At 47.8% G+C, this 17,279-nt stretch overlaps 1 protein-coding gene across 5 annotated transcripts in view; it reads right to left on the minus strand.

Annotated features, from left to right (window-relative positions):
* The window catches only part of LOC119394569 (amphiphysin), a 669,247-nt gene that overhangs the window by 13,872 nt on the left and 638,096 nt on the right, over positions 1-17,279 (minus strand). For all 5 annotated transcript variants that reach the window (XM_049415832.1, XM_049415833.1, XM_049415834.1 and 2 more), the window contains one exon: positions 10,485-10,612. In XM_049415832.1, the coding sequence (XP_049271789.1) occupies positions 10,485-10,612 (128 nt within the window). The remainder of the gene's footprint in view (positions 1-10,484; positions 10,613-17,279) is intronic.

Below are 17,279 nucleotides of genomic sequence, written 5' to 3' on the forward strand. Positions count from 1 at the left end.
TTCCTTCTGGTCTTTAACGATCTGGATGTCTGCTCCTGTTCTAACCTTTATAGTCATGCCGAAAAGACAGGCACACAGGAGTGCGTTGATTCGATAGTGGAAACTTGGCTCACCATGCTGACAAAGCGTGACGGACAAGGAACAGTTGCACGGCTGCGTTCAAATGTTGGTGCCCGTGTACCACCCTAAACAGCATTCGTTCTTGTTTTCCTGTCATAAATAGAGGCCGCACACGTCTTCTTTTGAAATTCCTTGCATCTATGTAAAAATTTATTGCGCCTATATTTACAATATTGGAGGCCTCAAAGTTGTTTTACCTGCCTATTTTTGGCGCCTTAAAAGCGCTTTATTAGTGCCTAAAAATTCGGCCTCTACTAATGAACCATAAGATTTCGCCAATTGAAGGTGCACCTTCTAATCTATCTTTACATTGTCGAGAGTGTAAGTACACGCCAAAGTTCGATGAATGTGCAGTTTTGTACAGGCACAGGAATGAAGCAACGCGTCTAATGGTGGAGGTCTGGCATACAGTGGCAGCGCATGCGTGAGCCAACCGCTGAATAACTTGCATAAATAAGTAATCAAGTGCCTGAACAGTTATCCCTCACGTAGAGAACCACGCGTGTCGGATTGATAGGTATCGCTTCTCGCCTGGGCAAGTGCAGATAAGGTTTTGCGTCTACCTTCTATTCCGCTGCCTTGCGCGTCTTCAGCTTTTAGTCGGCGTTTGTGGTGTCTTCATTTCTCTCGTGTCCGTGTTCGCACGCCCTGTCTGTTTAGGCAAACTACACAAGTCATTGCATGGCTTCAGAACAGCGCAACAAGGAAGACGAAAAGACGAAAGATCACACGAACACAAGCGCCGACTCACAACTAAAGTTTATTCCATATCACAAACAGATATATACACACACGTGGCTACACACAACGCAAGAAAACAAAAAGAACAACCAAAAGCCAAAGCACGTTAACCATTCAGGTACAAGATTTCTTTATCCTGTAGCGCAATTGAGGGACAGCTGATACAAGACTGTTTTTTTTAAATGTTCCATGCCTCGATTATTTCCCGAGTCGTCTTATCATGATGCCTTGAAATAATGCTAGTGAGGCTAAACTGAGGCGCGCAGCCGCACTTCTGACAGTGGTGAGAAATGTGCGAAAAACTATCACAACGTAGGTTGGCCGCATGTTCCCTTAATCTCACGTTAACACATCGGCCCGTCTGGCCTACATAAGCAGAGCCGCAAGACAACGGCAGACTGTAAACCACATTCGTGGCACAACTGATAGCCGGATTTTTGTGCTTGACACCACAACCTTCTTTCTTTTCTTGTTTGGCCCCTGCCTGTCTCTCTACACGTTCGCAAATAGCCCCTAATTTGTTTGGTACCGAAAAAACCACTTCTACCCCATATCTACCTGCGACGTTTTTCAAACCATGGGACAAGGCATGAACGTACGGTACAACTGCAGCACATTTCTTATTTTTCTTTTCGATTTGTTCTCTTTTTGCTTCCCTGCCCTCACCTTGTTTTACTGCTCGAATTAACTTTTCAAAAGTAGGTGTCAAAACATGATCCGGGAACCCCGCACTTTTTAACCTACCCACCTGTCTTGACACACTCTCATTTATTCTATGAAGTCACGTCTTATTGATAGCTGACCGTAGAACAGAGCCAACAATGCCATCTTTCACAATTTTTCAATGGCCAGACGAATAGCTCAAAATTTCTTTTTTAGAACGTGGCCAAAACTCCCAACAAATGTGATCATGAGAGGCGGACAACATCAAATCAAGAAACCGCAGCTCGTTCTACTGAGGAACCGTTCAGGATCCGTTCATGGTGTCTAATTCAGAGAAAGTTGTGCATTACTTGAAAAACTGCAAACCAGGAAAATTCTGTATGTTTAGTACTGATGCAGAAGATTTATATTATTCCATACCGCAGAGGGAATTGATAGGATGTGTGCAAAGATGCTTTGATTGGTACAATGATGAGTGCGAATTTGTCAATAAGTGCTGTGTGTCTGTCAGTTCCTTCCTAGAATTATTAAGCTGTTATTTAAGATCCACTGTTATAGGTTTTGAGGGTAAGTGTACTTGCAAAGAGAGGTGTGATAAGATTAGTTTGCCGTTCCAGCGCCCGGGGGCGTCGATGTTGCAATGAAATAAATACGGTGCAGCCAGTCATGTGTGGAACCCGCCAACGTACGTGTGTGTGATTCGGTCCGGTGACCAGCATGGCCCAGGACTACCCGGTTATCACAAGTGGCGACGAGGTCGACTGACGAACCGGACGGGCACGGCACAATCACACGTCGTCATGCCTGTCGTCGGGAAGCTGGATTCGTTCGACCCGAGTACATCGGAATGGGCGGAATACCGTGAGCGGGCCGAGCTGTACTTCATCGCGAACGACATCCCGAGCGACAAGCAGACAGCTGTATTTTTGACATGCTGCGGTCCAGAGACTTATTCTCTGCTACGAGGCCTCCCAGCACCAAGCAGGCCCGCCCCAGCAGGACTGACCGAAATTTTTACCACACTTGGCAAGCACTACGCCCCTCGCGTATCAGAAGTAGTGGCAAGTTTCAAGTTTTTCTCGAGGCATCGAAAAGAGGGGGAGACCGTAAGTGACTACATTGCCTCGTTGAAGAAATTAGCCGAAGACAGCAATTTCGCAACATTTCGAGAGCGCATGTTGCGCGACCAGATAGTCAGCGGAATCAATGACGTAATCATGCAAACACGGCTGCTGGAAACGACGTGTTTAACTTTCGAAACTGCGAACGACACCGTCGTAGCTATGGAAGCTGCGCGTAAAGATTCACGCGCATTGAGCTGTCGGCAAGCACAGCTACTATCTGACGAAGCTCCGGAGCAAGCCAACGTTGTCGCCTCGGGGAAAAATGATAGCTGTTGCTTTCGTTGCGGGGGAGGTCATTCTACGCGTTGGTGTAGGCACGGCAGCACGATCTGTCCCAACTGCCGTCAAAAAGGGCACCTTGCAAGAGTTTGCAAAGTTCAGCCGGGGAGTACAAATTTCGACCGCAGTCAGTCTAGTCGCAGCCGGTCTAGTCGCGTGAACAACCTGGGCGAGCTGCCTGTCTCTGCTGAAGAGCCCGAAGTTTTCGACTTGTGGACGCTTCACACAGCTAGTTCGGAGCCAATGCGCATAGCGGTTGAAGTTAACTACGTAACGCTCGATATGGAGTTGGACACCGGCGCAAGTGTGTCGACCATTGAAGAAGGCAAGTTCGCCGAGCTTTTTCCGTCGGTGCCGTTGGAGCCATCGAGTGTGCAGCTGAGAAGTATTTTCGGCGACATGAAACGCGTCCAGGCAAAGCTGGAAGCAATGGTCAAACTTGGCGACAAGGAGCGCCAGCTACCACTATTTGTCGTGAAAGGGGCGTGTCCTACGCTGTTTGGACGAAGCTGGATGAAGGCCGTCAAGCTAGGCATCGCTCAGACGGAGGGAGTCAACGTCGTGAAGTCTACGGAAGACCTGGTAAGCCAATGTCACCAAGTTTTTTCGGAGCAGCTTGGCACGTTTCACGGCGTTGCAGCTTCTATATCCGTACAAAAGGGCGCGAAGCCGCGTTTTGTCAAGGCACGTCCGATACCATTTGCTTTGCGTGATCGGGTTTTTGAACAACTACAGAGGATGGAACGGGAAGGCGTTATTAAAGCGGTGAAAACTTCTCAGTGGGCCGCGCCCATCGTTGCTGTATTGAAGCGCGACGGTCGGGTTCGGGTCTGCGGCGATTTTAACCCCTTAACTGCTTTGGACGAGCAGAGCTCGTCCTGCCCAAACTGTCCCCAAACTGCTTTGGACGAGCAGAGCTCGTCCTAGCGGAATAGGTACTCCCCTCTAGCGTTCAGGACAAGAGGCGCTCTTCTACAGCTTAGATTGCGTGTAATCCACCAGATGGCAGCATTTACTTGGCAATTTATTTTTCTCCTGCGGAAAGAGCGCGGTTTTTGTATGAAAAGATGGCTTGCGGTGGCGGCCACCCATGCATAACTGGCTCGTCAACACGAAAAAGAGGCTTCTCGTTTTCGTCATCTTCTTCGAGTGATGATCATTCGGATACAGATGTTTATCTTGTGTCCGGAAGTGAAGACAGCGAAGGTCGTGAATTGAGCATCTCCTCCGGTGATTATGAAAACAGCTCGGAAGCGAACATCGCGAGTGCTCGCCAGTGGATCCTGCTTGATGCGGACAATCCTCCTGTGAAGCCTCCTCGCTTTCCATTCTTGGCCATTCCAGGCAAGACTTTCAACTTGTCATTGCCAGATGACCTTATGGAATATATTCAGCAGTTTCTTCAAATGTGCTTCGCTTGCTCTCGGAAGCGAGGAGAAAACGGGAAAACATTGAGAAAGGAAACTCGCTTTTGGTGCAGGAGCTGCAACAGGCCCCCTTGCATTCTTCCATGTTTTGATTTGACTAAGTATGTGGCACAAATATTTTTTCAACATCGACAAGCTGCTTTTTAGTACAATAAGATTTGAAATCAGCAATAAAAAAAATAGGCAGTTTTGGTTGGGAAATTTTCAAAAAAATAAAGCACTTAAGGGGTTAAGACTACCATAAACCCGGTGATAGTCGTCGAGTCCTAACCTATTCCTAGGACTGAGGAACGTTTTGCGCGGCTTACAGGGGGCAAGAAGTTCACAAAGCTTGACTTGCAAGACGCCTACCAGCAGGTCCCACTCGATGAGGAGTGCCAAGAGCTAGTCACCATTAACACTCCGAGGGGGTTATACCGATTCACAAGGCTGCCGTTCGGGGTTTCATCAGCTCCGGCTATATTTCAGCGAGAGATGGAAAATCTTTTGCACGACCTTGACCATGTCGTAGTGTACTTTGACGATATTCTGGTCACAGGAACCAGTGACAAAGAGCATTGGGAGAATTTGGGCCGAGTGTTGGATCGCCTGAAAACCGCGGGACTGCGACTGAAGTTATCCAAATGCGAATTCTTGAAACCAGAAGTCCAGCACTTGGGCCATATCATTAGTGCGGCTGGGCTGCGTCCAAACCCGGCTAAGACTGAAGCAGTGCTGGAAGCCCCCGCACCCCGAGCGGTCAAGGAACTTCAGAGTTACCTCGGGTTGGTTAATTTTTACAGAAGGTTTTTGCCAAACCTTTCTGGTGTTACAGCCACTCAATAGTTTGTTGGCGTCTGGAACACCGTGGCGCTGGGAAACAGATGAAGAGCAGGCACTTCGGAGAAGCAAGGAGCTATTGGCCTCTGCGGCTATATTGGCACACTTTGACCCAGGAAAGCCAACTGTGCTTGTCACTGATGCCTCTCCCTTCGGTATTGGAGCAGTACTGGCGCAACGAGAGTCATCTGGAGTAGAGCGCCCCATTGGTTTTGCCTCCCGCAGCCTGGCAACCGCGGAGAAAAACTACAGCCAATTAGATAAGGAGGCATTGAGCCTTGTATTTGGCGTTACAAAGTTCAGGCAGTACTTATGGGGCGGGCATTTCGAGGCCGTCACAGATCACAAACCGCTGCTCGGCCTGCTCGCAGCAGACAAACCAGTTCCCAAATCATGTTCTCCGAGAGTGCTAAGGTGGGCCTTGCTGCTGTCGGGGTACAGTTACGACCTGAAGTATAGGCCGGGTTCACAAATTGCACATGCCGATGGGTTAAGCCGGCTACCTCTGCAAGTTTTAATGCTGGAAGGAGTATACCCAGGGGTGCTGTCGTCAAATGCTGTTGCGGCAGCTACCTCCAGAGACCCGGTGCTGTCGCAAGTAAGAGCACCGTTGTGGTCAGGCTGCCTTATAAACCTAGGGTCAGAGGGAAGACCCTACGAGACGCGCTTTCATGAGATGAGTGTGCAAGGGAACTGTCTATTGTGGGGTAACAGAGTCATTGTTCCAAAATCCTTACAAAGGGAAGTCCTCCAGTTGCTGCATGAGAGTCATCCAAGACTGTCCAAAATGAAGGCAGTTGCGCGTAGCCATGTGTGGTGGCCTAGCTTGGATAACGACATAGCGATAACCATTCAAAGGTGCCGTGTTTGCCAGGAGCATCAAAGAGTGTCACGACCAGTGCCTGTCATGCCCTGGCCGTTCCCGGAGAAACCGTGGTCACGGCTGCATGTGGACTATGCCGGCCCTTGCAGGAACACCTATTTTTTTATCGCAGTCGATGCGTTCTCAAAGTGGACTGAAGTGTTCCCGGTCTCCACACCCTCGGCTGAAGCAACTATTTCCTGCATGCGAATTATGCTCGCAAACCAAGGCCTTCCAGAGGTAGTCGTGTCAGATAATGGGCCAGCATTTACCAGTCAGCTCTACTCCACATTCCTCAAGAAAAACGGGGTGAGGCGAATGCTGGTGCCGCCGTATCATCCAGCGTCAAACGGTGCTGCAGAGCGGGCAGCGCAGACTGTAAAAAACAAGTTGCGGAAGGCTGGCCCTGGAGATATTCGCACTCAAATTGCCCCCATGCTCCTGACTTACAGGTCAACGTCTCACGAGGTCACGGGTTGCTGTCCGTCGGAGCTGTTGGGGCGGAAGCTGAGGACTGCGTTGGACCTGCTACACCCAGACCTCAGGACTAAGGTGCTACAGAAGCAGCTTAAGCAGAAAATCAGATGCGACCAAGGAACAAGATCCAGGGTTTTGGGTCACCCTGGCGACCAGGTGTTCGCAAGGAACTCCCGTCCAGGTCCTGCGTGGCTCCCTGCAGTCGTCACCGAACAACGCACTTCGTCCATGGATGTTCTACTGGAGGACGGACGGCGTTTAACTCGACATCTGGATCACATCCGCCAGCCCCCTGAGGAACTAAGTGCAGACAACCAAGAGTCAGGCAGCCCAGTAGCTACAGGTCTTGCTCCAAGCTTGGACGTGGGTCAGAGGCAGCTAACTCCGGATCGCCTTCACGACACCGAGTCTAGGCAAGATACCAGGGAAGACGTGGCGAGGGAAACGGAACTTGCTGTCACAGCACCCAGTACTCCTGTCCTGCGCCGAAGTACCAGAATTCGAAGACCAGTATCGCGCTACTCACCTTAAACAAATTGTTTGCATCCGATAATAAAGGGGGGAGGGATGTGATAAGATTAGTTTGCCGTTCCGGCGCCCGGGGGCGTCGATGTTGCAATGAAATAAATACGACGCACGTGACCAGCCAGTCATGTGTGGAACCCGCCAACGTACGTGTGCGTGATTTGGTCCGGTGACCGGCATGGCCCAGGACTAGCCGGTTATCACAAGAGGGTATTTGTATCGGGTCGAGGATTGCCCCGGTTCTGAGCAATATATTTTTGGGTTGCATTGATGGAGATATTGAAGAAGATCTTGGTGGGTGTGGTGTAAAAAAAAATTTTTAGGTTCTGCAGATGACTATCTTGTAATCGTAGATGAAAGTAAAAGCTCTTGAACTTTGGGTGACGTACTTGACGTTTTCAAGAGGGTTGGCAAGGGTCTAAAATTCAGGTATGAGGTTCCTCAGCAGAAAGAGCTGCGGTTTTTTCATTTGATGTTGTCCGCCTCTCATGATCACATTTGTTGGGAGTTTTGGCCACGTTCTAAAAAAGAAATTTTGCGCTATTCGTCTGGCCATTGAAAAGTTGTGAAAGATGGCATTGCTGGCTCTGTTCTACGGTCAGCTATCAATAAGACGTGACTTCATAGAATAAATGAGAGTGTGTCAAGACAGGTGGGTAGGTTAAAAAGTGCGGGGTTCCCGGATCATGTTTTGACACGTACTTGTGAAAAGTTAATTCGAGCAGTAAAACAAGGTGAGGGCAGGGAAGCAAAAAAAGAACAAATCGAAAAGAAAAACAAGAAATGTGTTGCAGTTGTACCGTACGTTCATGCCTTGTCCCATGGTTTGAAAAACGTCGCAGGTAGATATGGGGTAGAAGTGGTTTTATCGGTACCAAACAAATTAGGGGCTATTTGCGAACGTGTAGAGAGACAGGCAGGGGCCAAACAAGAAAAGAAAGAAGGTTGTGGTGTCAAGCACAAAAATCCGGCTATCAATTGTGCCACGAATGTGGTTTACAGTCTGCCGTTGTCTTGCGGCTCTGCTTATGTAGGCCAGACGGGCCGATGTGTTAACGTGAGATTAAGGGAACATGCGGCCAACCTACGTTGTGATAGTTTTTCGCACATTTCTCACCACTGTCAGAAGTGCGGCTGCGCGCCGCAGTTTAGCCTCGCTAGCATTATTTCAAGGCATCATGATAAGACGACTCGGGAAATAATCGAGGCATGGAACATTTAAAAAAAAAACAGTCTTGTATCAGCTGTCCCTCAATTGCGCTACAGGATAAAGAAATCTTGTACCTGAATGACTAACGTGCTTTGGCTTTTGGTTGTTCTTTTTGTTTTCTTGCGTTGTGTGTAGCCACGTGTGTGTATATATCTGTTTGTGATATGGAATAAACTTTAGTTGTGAGTCGGCGCTTGTGTTCGTGTGATCTTTCGTCTTCCTTGTTGCGCCGTTCTGAAGCCATGCATCTGTACCAACTCGCCCAATTGTCAGTGCTACACAAGTCATTGCAAACTTCGTCGCCCAGAATGTCCTCTTCCCCGAGAGGAGTGAGCAGCAGACTTTAGCAGCTGCTTAGGTCTAACTACTTAAAGTTTCGCAATTAGTATATACTTATTTTTTTGTACAAGGTACCGTGAACAAAAGTTATGCTATTGGTCTTACCTAAAAGAACTCGAAGCACTGAAAGCAGAACATGCATCTATCTGGCGTGCGTTTACCAAGTTCAAAACTAATATCGCCACCAGGAAGGAAGCTAAAATGGATGCTTGGACGAGTTGGCTAAGAAAGATGAAACAGCGCAAAAGCGATGGAACACACAGAAAGACGCACACATACAGCACTATATCCGTGAGTTTCGTCTTTTTTGCCTGTTTAATTTCTGAACCAGGAAGGGACTTGAAATCCTCCCTGGCCTACAAGTTCCAAAGCTGTACTTTGTGAATGTCTATGCCATGGTTTGACTTTGAGAACTTCGTGCTAAAGAGACTCGCCAAATTGGATCTCTGCAAAGGTGCACCCAGCATACCGGTCGCAATGAACGGGGAGCTTTCCGGCATAAACTCTGCAGAGGAAAGAGAGGGATAATCTGCCGAGACTTCTAGGACATCACGAGAAATCAAGCTCGATTTGGCCCAAATCCTTGAGAGAGGTAAGGTGCCCCAATGCTTACTCCTGTAAAAAGCAGAGCTCCGTGTGCGGTATATCTTCGTCCCCAGCTGTGAAGATTTGATAAAGACGGGGTAAAAAACTGCAGCTCATCTCAGCTTCTCAGTCAAATCTTAAGATGTATTCAGGTTCCGCAAATAGAGGAAGACGAGCATACAGAATTTTACACCTTTTTTCCTACGGCGTTTGTGTATTGCATATACATATGTGCGTAACATGAATATCCGATACATTGTGGCATACATTGTATAATTTGTACGTTCGTTTATGCATAGGATGCCAGTGGTCTGGAGGATTCTGACGCAAAGAAGATCTTTTCGTGGAAGAAGTATGTGCCGTTGTTTTTCAGTGCAGCACATTTAGAGCAATAATTAAAACCCCAATGACCTTTTGTACAAATGTTATACCACGCACTGGCATTTTTATGTTAGCCAGCAGAAAAGTTGGTTCGCTCAGCGTTGTGATATTTTGTGTATATGCACATTAAATGGCACAATAAATGGCATTGTCTGTCTAACACTTCGTACGGCGTCTTTTAATATATGAAATTTAATTGGACGATGATATGCGTAACAGCAAGATCAGGGAACAAAGACAGCAAATTGGAGGATAGCAAAGAAACACGAGACAAGGTTAAGGACCAGGCAGGATGTGATGTAATTGGACAATGAGACGCACGACAGTAAGATCAGAGAACAAATTATGAAACCATAGTTCACATATGCGGGAAACCTTCATTTGTAATGGAGTGGCACCCCGTCCCCTCCTCCTTTCCCTTCTTCTCACTCTTCCCTTTTCCAGCTCCTTGCTATACTATACTATAGGCGGTTATGCTTGCCCCTCCTCTTGACCCGCACTTGCCATTGACATGACTATTGCAAGCTTTACCTTCTCCCCTCCTCCTCACATCACTCCTTCTAACCTTCACTTCTCTTTCCCACCCCCTTGCTTATACTATGCATGGCTATGCAATGATTTATCGGTTTATGTAAGCTTCGATATTTGATGAGGCAGCGCACAAAAGAACAAAATCACGCACACATAAAATGACAGAAACACAAGCGCTTGTGTTTGTGTCATTTTATGTGTGCGTGATTTTGTTCTTTTGTGCGCCGCCTCATTAAATATCATGGCTCACCAACTAGGCCATCAGTACACATTAAGTATGTAAGCTTGTGTTTTGCTTGCGTGACGCCAGGCTACGACATGTGCCCCTAAAGTACTCCGCAACTTAAACATGGCGATACCTGGGTCTGGATATCGCCCACTGCACACGTGTGTCAGCTCACCTGTGCACCGACATCCACTGGCTCGTAGTCTTTCTCGTCACGTCTAGGTGGTGCTTCTCCACTGCGATCGCCTGTCCGGTAGCCCGGCGTGTTGACCAGCGCCGAATCTTCATTCTCAAGCCGAGCCGCTGGGTGGGGGGAACACACAGCCAATTCACTCATTTATTTTAGTGCTACCACGGATATACATAAGGAAACAGGCAGCGTTAAAGAAGAACTTCATTTCAATATTTTAGACTAACTTACAATCATGGATTCGGAGCAGCTGACCAACTCTGCGTGTGGGCAATGTCCCCTAAACTGTGATTAGAACACAAACCTCACCTCTGGAGCCAAGCAGGAGCACAAGATGTACACACCAGATGACATCCTATCGAATGCCCACTCGTAATCAGTATTTTCAGTATTGCTATCTGTATCCGATTCAACACACCTTCTGGAACTTGAGCCTCTACTACAGCTGTCACTACTGCATAACTAGGGACGTTCAGCGCAATAACATGGAGCCACAAGAAAGAGACGCAGACAACACATGCGCTAACTTCAAACCACGTTTATTTGGGAACGCACATGAATATAAATACAAACTCTAATCGCAGCAAGCTCACGCCTCGCTCTCTTACAAATATAGGTCTACAAGAAACATGATGTTTTATCAAGAACACGCCTACAGTCATCAACTAAACAGGGAATCTCGCACGTGTCATCCAGCAATGCCAAATCATACAGAAAACCCAGTAAATCAAATATACAAACGAAATTACAACACATCACGCACGCCCATCTGACGAATATATGGAACGCACGCGAAATGACGCACCCATGCCGGCTGCGCAAAAAATAATAACCTTAATCTGTCGAGTGCGGCCCTACGAAGGCCTGCTAAGAAACGAAAATTCTTTTTGATGAAGGAGCAGTGATGGTTGGCTCACGCACTTCGAGCCTTGTCTTTCGATAACGTAAGCCTCAGTTATTTCGCGGGTTACTCTCTCCCTGTGACGAAAAAGCACAGAGGTTTCTTTCCACATCGGACTGCAGCCACACTGACGGCTATGCAAGGCCAAATGGGTCGACGGCGCACCTTTCAACGAGCTGTGGTGCTCCCGCAGACGAATGTTGAGACAACGGCCAGTTTGGCTTACGTAAACGTGACCGCACGAGAAGGGGATCTCGTACGCCACCCCTTTTACACATGACACGAACTGCATGCCATGTTTCATGGTGCACTCGCCTTTTGCATCCGCTTCCTTTCTCTCACGATGTTGCAGCCTCGGGCAAATCCCCTTCAGCTTATTTTTGGCTGAGAACACCACGTTGACATTAAAGCGCGCCGCCACTCTCTTGAAGCGGTGGGACACTCCGTGAATGTAGGGGACTACTGAGAATGGCCGACTTTCTTCACTTCTTCCCGCCTGCGCTAGCAAACCACCTGCTCTTACGCTCTTTAGCACCCTTTCACCAGTAGCTGCTATGGTGCACCAGGTGCACCATGAAACATGGCATGCAGTTCGTGTCATGTGTAAAAGGGGTGGTGTACGAGATCCCCTTCTCGTGCGGTCACGTTTACGTAGGCCAAACTGGCCGTTGTCTCAACATTCGTCTGCGGGAGCACCACAGCTCGTTGAAAGGTGCGCCGTCGACCCATTTGGCCTTGCATAGCCGTCAGTGTGGCTGCAGTCCGATGTGGAAAGAAACCTCTGTGCTTTTTCGTCACAGGGAGAGAGTAACCCGCGAAATAACTGAGGCTTACGTTATCGAAAGACAAGGCTCGAAGTGCGTGAGCCAACCATCACTGCTCCTTCATCAAAAGAATTTTCGTTTCTTAGCAGGCCTTCGTAGGGCCGCACTCGACAGATTAAGGTTATTATTTTTGCGCAGCCGGCATGGGTGCGTCATTTCGCGTGCGTTCCATATATTCGTCAGATGGGCGTGCGTGATGTGTTGTAATTTCGTTTGTATATTTGATTTACTGGGTTTTCTGAATGATTTGGCATTGCTGGATGACACGTGCGAGATTCCCTGTTTAGTTGATGACTGTAGGCGTGTTCTTGATAAAACATGTTTCTTGTAGACCTATATTTGTAAGAGAGCGAGGCGTGAGCTTGCTGCGATTAGAGTTTGTATTTATATTCATGTGCGTTCCCAAATAAACGTGGTTTGAAGTTAGCGCATGTGTTGTCTGCGTCTCTTTCTTGTGGCTCCGTGTTATTGCGCTGAACGTCCCTAGTTATGCATCTTTACCAACCCGCCCAACTCGCCGCACTTGTCAGTCTTATTTCTAGTACGAAGGGCTCTGTTATGTGTTCTAACGTTTTACTCTCTAATCCCAGCTTTCTCACGTCGCTAATCGCCGTATATATATGTCGAGCCCGAACGGCGTCTTGGTATGCTAAAGCCTCTGCGTGTCCGCCCGATCTCCAAGTGCTCGTGGGCGTTTTGCGCCCTTCAGCTGGACACTCTAGAAGGCTGTGCCGTATGCTGTGCTCGGAATGGTGGCATCAGGTTAGATTCCTCAAGGATTGCTTACGTGTGACGTGTCAACGAGAGGCAAGCCCATCCCCAGTGAACTACAAATATGGACATTGGCTGAAGCTTTGCAACCAGCTCACTGAGTGGCTGTGGAACCAGGTGAGACCCACGCTTCCTCCAAGAAGAAAACCTCCGGCAACACCGGAGTCCAAGGTGCTCAACCTCAGCGGGGGTCATGTGCCTCTCAAATACTTGAAGGTGTTGCAGAAAGGTCCCAAGTTCTGTGTGGAACCGCCACTCTGTCCGGCAGAGCTGGTGTCGATGTCAAGGTCGGTGGCTCAACGAGTGCCCGAGGACAGCAGGACTATGTGTGTGGCGGATTGCGTTGATGTTCTGCTTAAGCATGGACCAAGGCGAGTGAAAGAAAATGTCATGTCTTCTATTGTTAATTTCTTGCATTCTTCGGGCCTCACCGCTGTAGTGTCTGACAAGGAAGGGTTCTTCGTGATTTTGTCTCGGGGAATGTTTTCCGAGAAAGGAAACGAGGCTATTGCGAAAAATTTCCGCGAGGTGTCAGATAAACCTTCCAAAGTAAAGAAGCAAGCAGTGCAACTGCTCAAAAGCCTAAATCTAGGTAAACTGGTTGATGAGGTAAAGAAAGAAGCGGGCCAAACTCTAGAGATTTTCTTTACCGCGATGACTCACAAGCCCGACATCCCTTTCCGTGCCATCATTTCTGAAAGGAACACATGGCTACAGGTGGTGTCCCGGTATTTACAGAGGAACCTGGAATCGCAGGTTGTGGACGATCCTTTTCTGGTGTCCAATTCCGACTTGGTCGTGGAGTTTCTTAGGCAAAACTACTCGGGAGGCTCAAGGGCATTTAGCCTCGACATCGAGGATCTTTACTACTCCCTACCGCAGGCCCCTCTACTACAGAGTGTAAAGGAGTGTATCAGCGATCAAGAGGATGAACATGCGTTCACCACTCGTTCAGGCGTGTCGGTTGAGGGTTTCCTCGAGGTGCTGAGAAGCTACCTTGGATGCGACGTTCGTTACGTGGAAGGGAAAAGTTTTCGCTCAGAGATCTGGCGTATGTATTGGGTCTTGTGTAGCGCCCATTCTGAGTACCATATTTCTGGCAAAGATAGACAGGGCTATCCAAAGTAACCTTCTTGATCTGGCGGTCAAAGTCTTCGGTATGTTGACGACTACTTGGTTTTTGTCGACAAGACCGATTTCAGCAGAAAAATGGTTGACATAATGAAGGTTTTCAGGGAGCAAGGGCAAGGTTTGACCTTCACGTGCGAAGCACCCCGGAATGATACTTTACAGTATCTTGACCTCCATTTGGTCTTTTGCACTGAGAAGATATGCTGGCAATACAAACCAAGATCACAAAAGGGTTTGCTCGACTACCAGTCTGGTCATTCTAGGCTTGTAAAAAACGGAATAGCCTGCTCATGTATCCGGTCTGCCATTTCGAAGTCTTGTCCGCACCTGATGAGCAAAAGCGTGAGTGAACAAGCAGGAAAGCTGCGACAGGCAGGATACCCTGACGCGGTTATAGCAGCTACTGGTGAAAGGGTGCTAAAGAGCGTAAGAGCAGGTGGTTTGCTAGCGCAGGCGGGAAGAAGTGAAGAGAGTCGGCCATTCTCAGTAGTCCCCTACATTCACGGAGTGTCCCACCGCTTCAAGAGAGTGGCGGCGCGCTTTAATGTCAACGTGGTGTTCTCAGCCAAAAATAAGCTGAAGGGGATTTGCCCGAGGCTGCAACATCGTGAGAGAAAGGAAGCGGATGCAAAAGGCGAGTGCACCATGAAACATGGCATGCAGTTCGTGTCATGTGTAAAAGGGGTGGTGTACGAGATCCCCTTCTCGTGCGGTCACGTTTACGTAGGCCAAACTGGCCGTTGTCTCAACATTCGTCTGCGGGAGCACCACAGCTCGTTGAAAGGTGCGCCGTCGACCCATTTGGCCTTGCATAGCCGTCAGTGTGGCTGCAGTCCGATGTGGAAAGAAACCTCTGTGCTTTTTCGTCACAGGGAGAGAGTAACCCGCGAAATAACTGAGGCTTACGTTATCGAAAGACAAGGCTCGAAGTGCGTGAGCCAACCATCACTGCTCCTTCATCAAAAAGAATTTTCGTTTCTTAGCAGGCCTTCGTAGGGCCGCACTCGACAGATTAAGGTTATTATTTTTTGCGCAGCCGGCATGGGTGCGTCATTTCGCGTGCGTTCCATATATTCGTCAGATGGGCGTGCGTGATGTGTTGTAATTTCGTTTGTATATTTGATTTACTGGGTTTTCTGTATGATTTGGCATTGCTGGATGACACGTGCGAGATTCCCTGTTTAGTTGATGACTGTAGGCGTGTTCTTGATAAAACATGTTTCTTGTAGACCTATATTTGTAAGAGAGCGAGGCGTGAGCTTGCTGCGATTAGAGTTTGTATTTATATTCATGTGCGTTCCCAAATAAACGTGGTTTGAAGTTAGCGCATGTGTTGTCTGCGTCTCTTTCTTGTGGCTCCGTGTTATTGCGCTGAACGTCCCTAGTTATGCATCTTTACCAACCCGCCCAACTCGCCGCACTTGTCTGTCACTACTGAGTAGCAGAAGCGATGATATGTGTGGTGCTGGGCTGAACATGTTATTAACCATTACTATGAAAACTCGCTACTGCAGTGTCACCATGCAGGCAAACATGTCAAAGGGCGGTTGAAGGAAATACACAGTTCTGGTCCACTAGGCCAATGTTTCGCAGAGCCACATTTCCTGCTTCACGGAGTGAGTATACTGCTCCGAATCCACGAAGAATCTCCCCCTGCAACACTCTCACTCTGTCATTGGTGGTACAAACTTGCTCCATTATGCCCTTGGAATGAACCACTCCGTATTTGTGATATCATGCCTCAATTCTGCAAACATGCACGAAATTCGGTATTCACATGTCACGATTTCCGGCACACGTTTTGCTTGCAAGTAGTCTGTGAAGGTCACAAAAATTGGAGGTATCTCTGATGTTAGTGTAAGCCTTGTCAAAATAATTCCAATTAGGGCAGAAAAGGATGTTTACAGAATTCCTTAGTGGGTGTGAGCTTGCTTGTCCAAAGCTTCAATATGCATCTCTTGCATGGGATCCCAGCCAATCAACCCTTATGCCAGCTATAGAATCCAATCAGTCATACTTCTCACTTTAGTACAGTGAGAAGACGCACACACACGGAGCACAGACGTCTGTGCGCCTGTGTTTCTGTTTTCGTCCAGTCCTTACTGCACAGTTTAGAAATTTTGCTGAAACTCATCCTTTCTGCTTCTCCTTTCTTGTGTCTTGTCTCTGAGCGCTCCCAAGTACCATCTCGTTATGAAGTTTCGTGGCATTCAAATATGTCGAATAGTGAAAGTGCCTCGCAAATAGAATTGAATATCCAAGTATCTGAATAGAATATCCGAGTTTCAAATATTCTCACGCCCCTAATTTTAACCCTATCCTCAAAGGTATATCTCACCCTACGTGTTTCTTGTCTTGCGAGGACCACAACTTCAAGGCACTGCCATGTAAAGTGAGGGTTACAGAACCACGACCGTTCGGCACCACTTGCCTACTTCCATCACTGCTTTGGCCAACAACATAAAAGTGCTGCACTCCTTGCATTTTTATTGTTCAGCCCTGTGTACTTACCGTATTTCCACTCATTCTTGTGGCCTTAAGCCTAACGACCTAAAGGCCGTTAGGCTTAGAGATTAGGCCTAGGCTAACAGGAGACAAACATCATCACATGTGCGATGAACAGAGGCCTAAATAATAAGTACAGGTGATGCATCCATCTTACGGTAAGACACAGTCATTCTGTGGCTTGTGACCACATGAAGGTTGACCTGTCCATGTACCTCCAGCTTTTGTGACCTAGGAACCTGTAAACAAAGCTTATGCCGAGAAACCAAGCTTCATTTGGCATGGATTTTGAAATGGTCACCTTGGTGGACATAATTCCTATGTCTTTGCGGACAATTCTGGCACGACAATACATACAGGGTCGACCACTACCTGATAAAGCAAGAAAAGAGGTGAGACAAAATGTTTTTGTCAGTGCCTCTTTAATTTTATACAAGTATCACTAATGAAAGCAGGCATGTTCTAATACACCACTCGGTCATAAACAGCACAAGTGACGCTTGGCCCAAGCATGCATTAGCTTATTCACACAGTGCAAGGCCCACTGTTAGCTGATGACTTTCAACAAAAACAGGTCAAGCAGTATCTCCAAAGGCTTTGACAAGCTGACATTGGAGGGGAAGGGAATCAGTCAAAACACCACCTAAG

This window comes from Rhipicephalus sanguineus, chromosome 5, assembly GCF_013339695.2.
Source record: "Rhipicephalus sanguineus isolate Rsan-2018 chromosome 5, BIME_Rsan_1.4, whole genome shotgun sequence".
NCBI classification, from domain to species: Eukaryota; Metazoa; Arthropoda; class Arachnida; order Ixodida; family Ixodidae; genus Rhipicephalus; species Rhipicephalus sanguineus.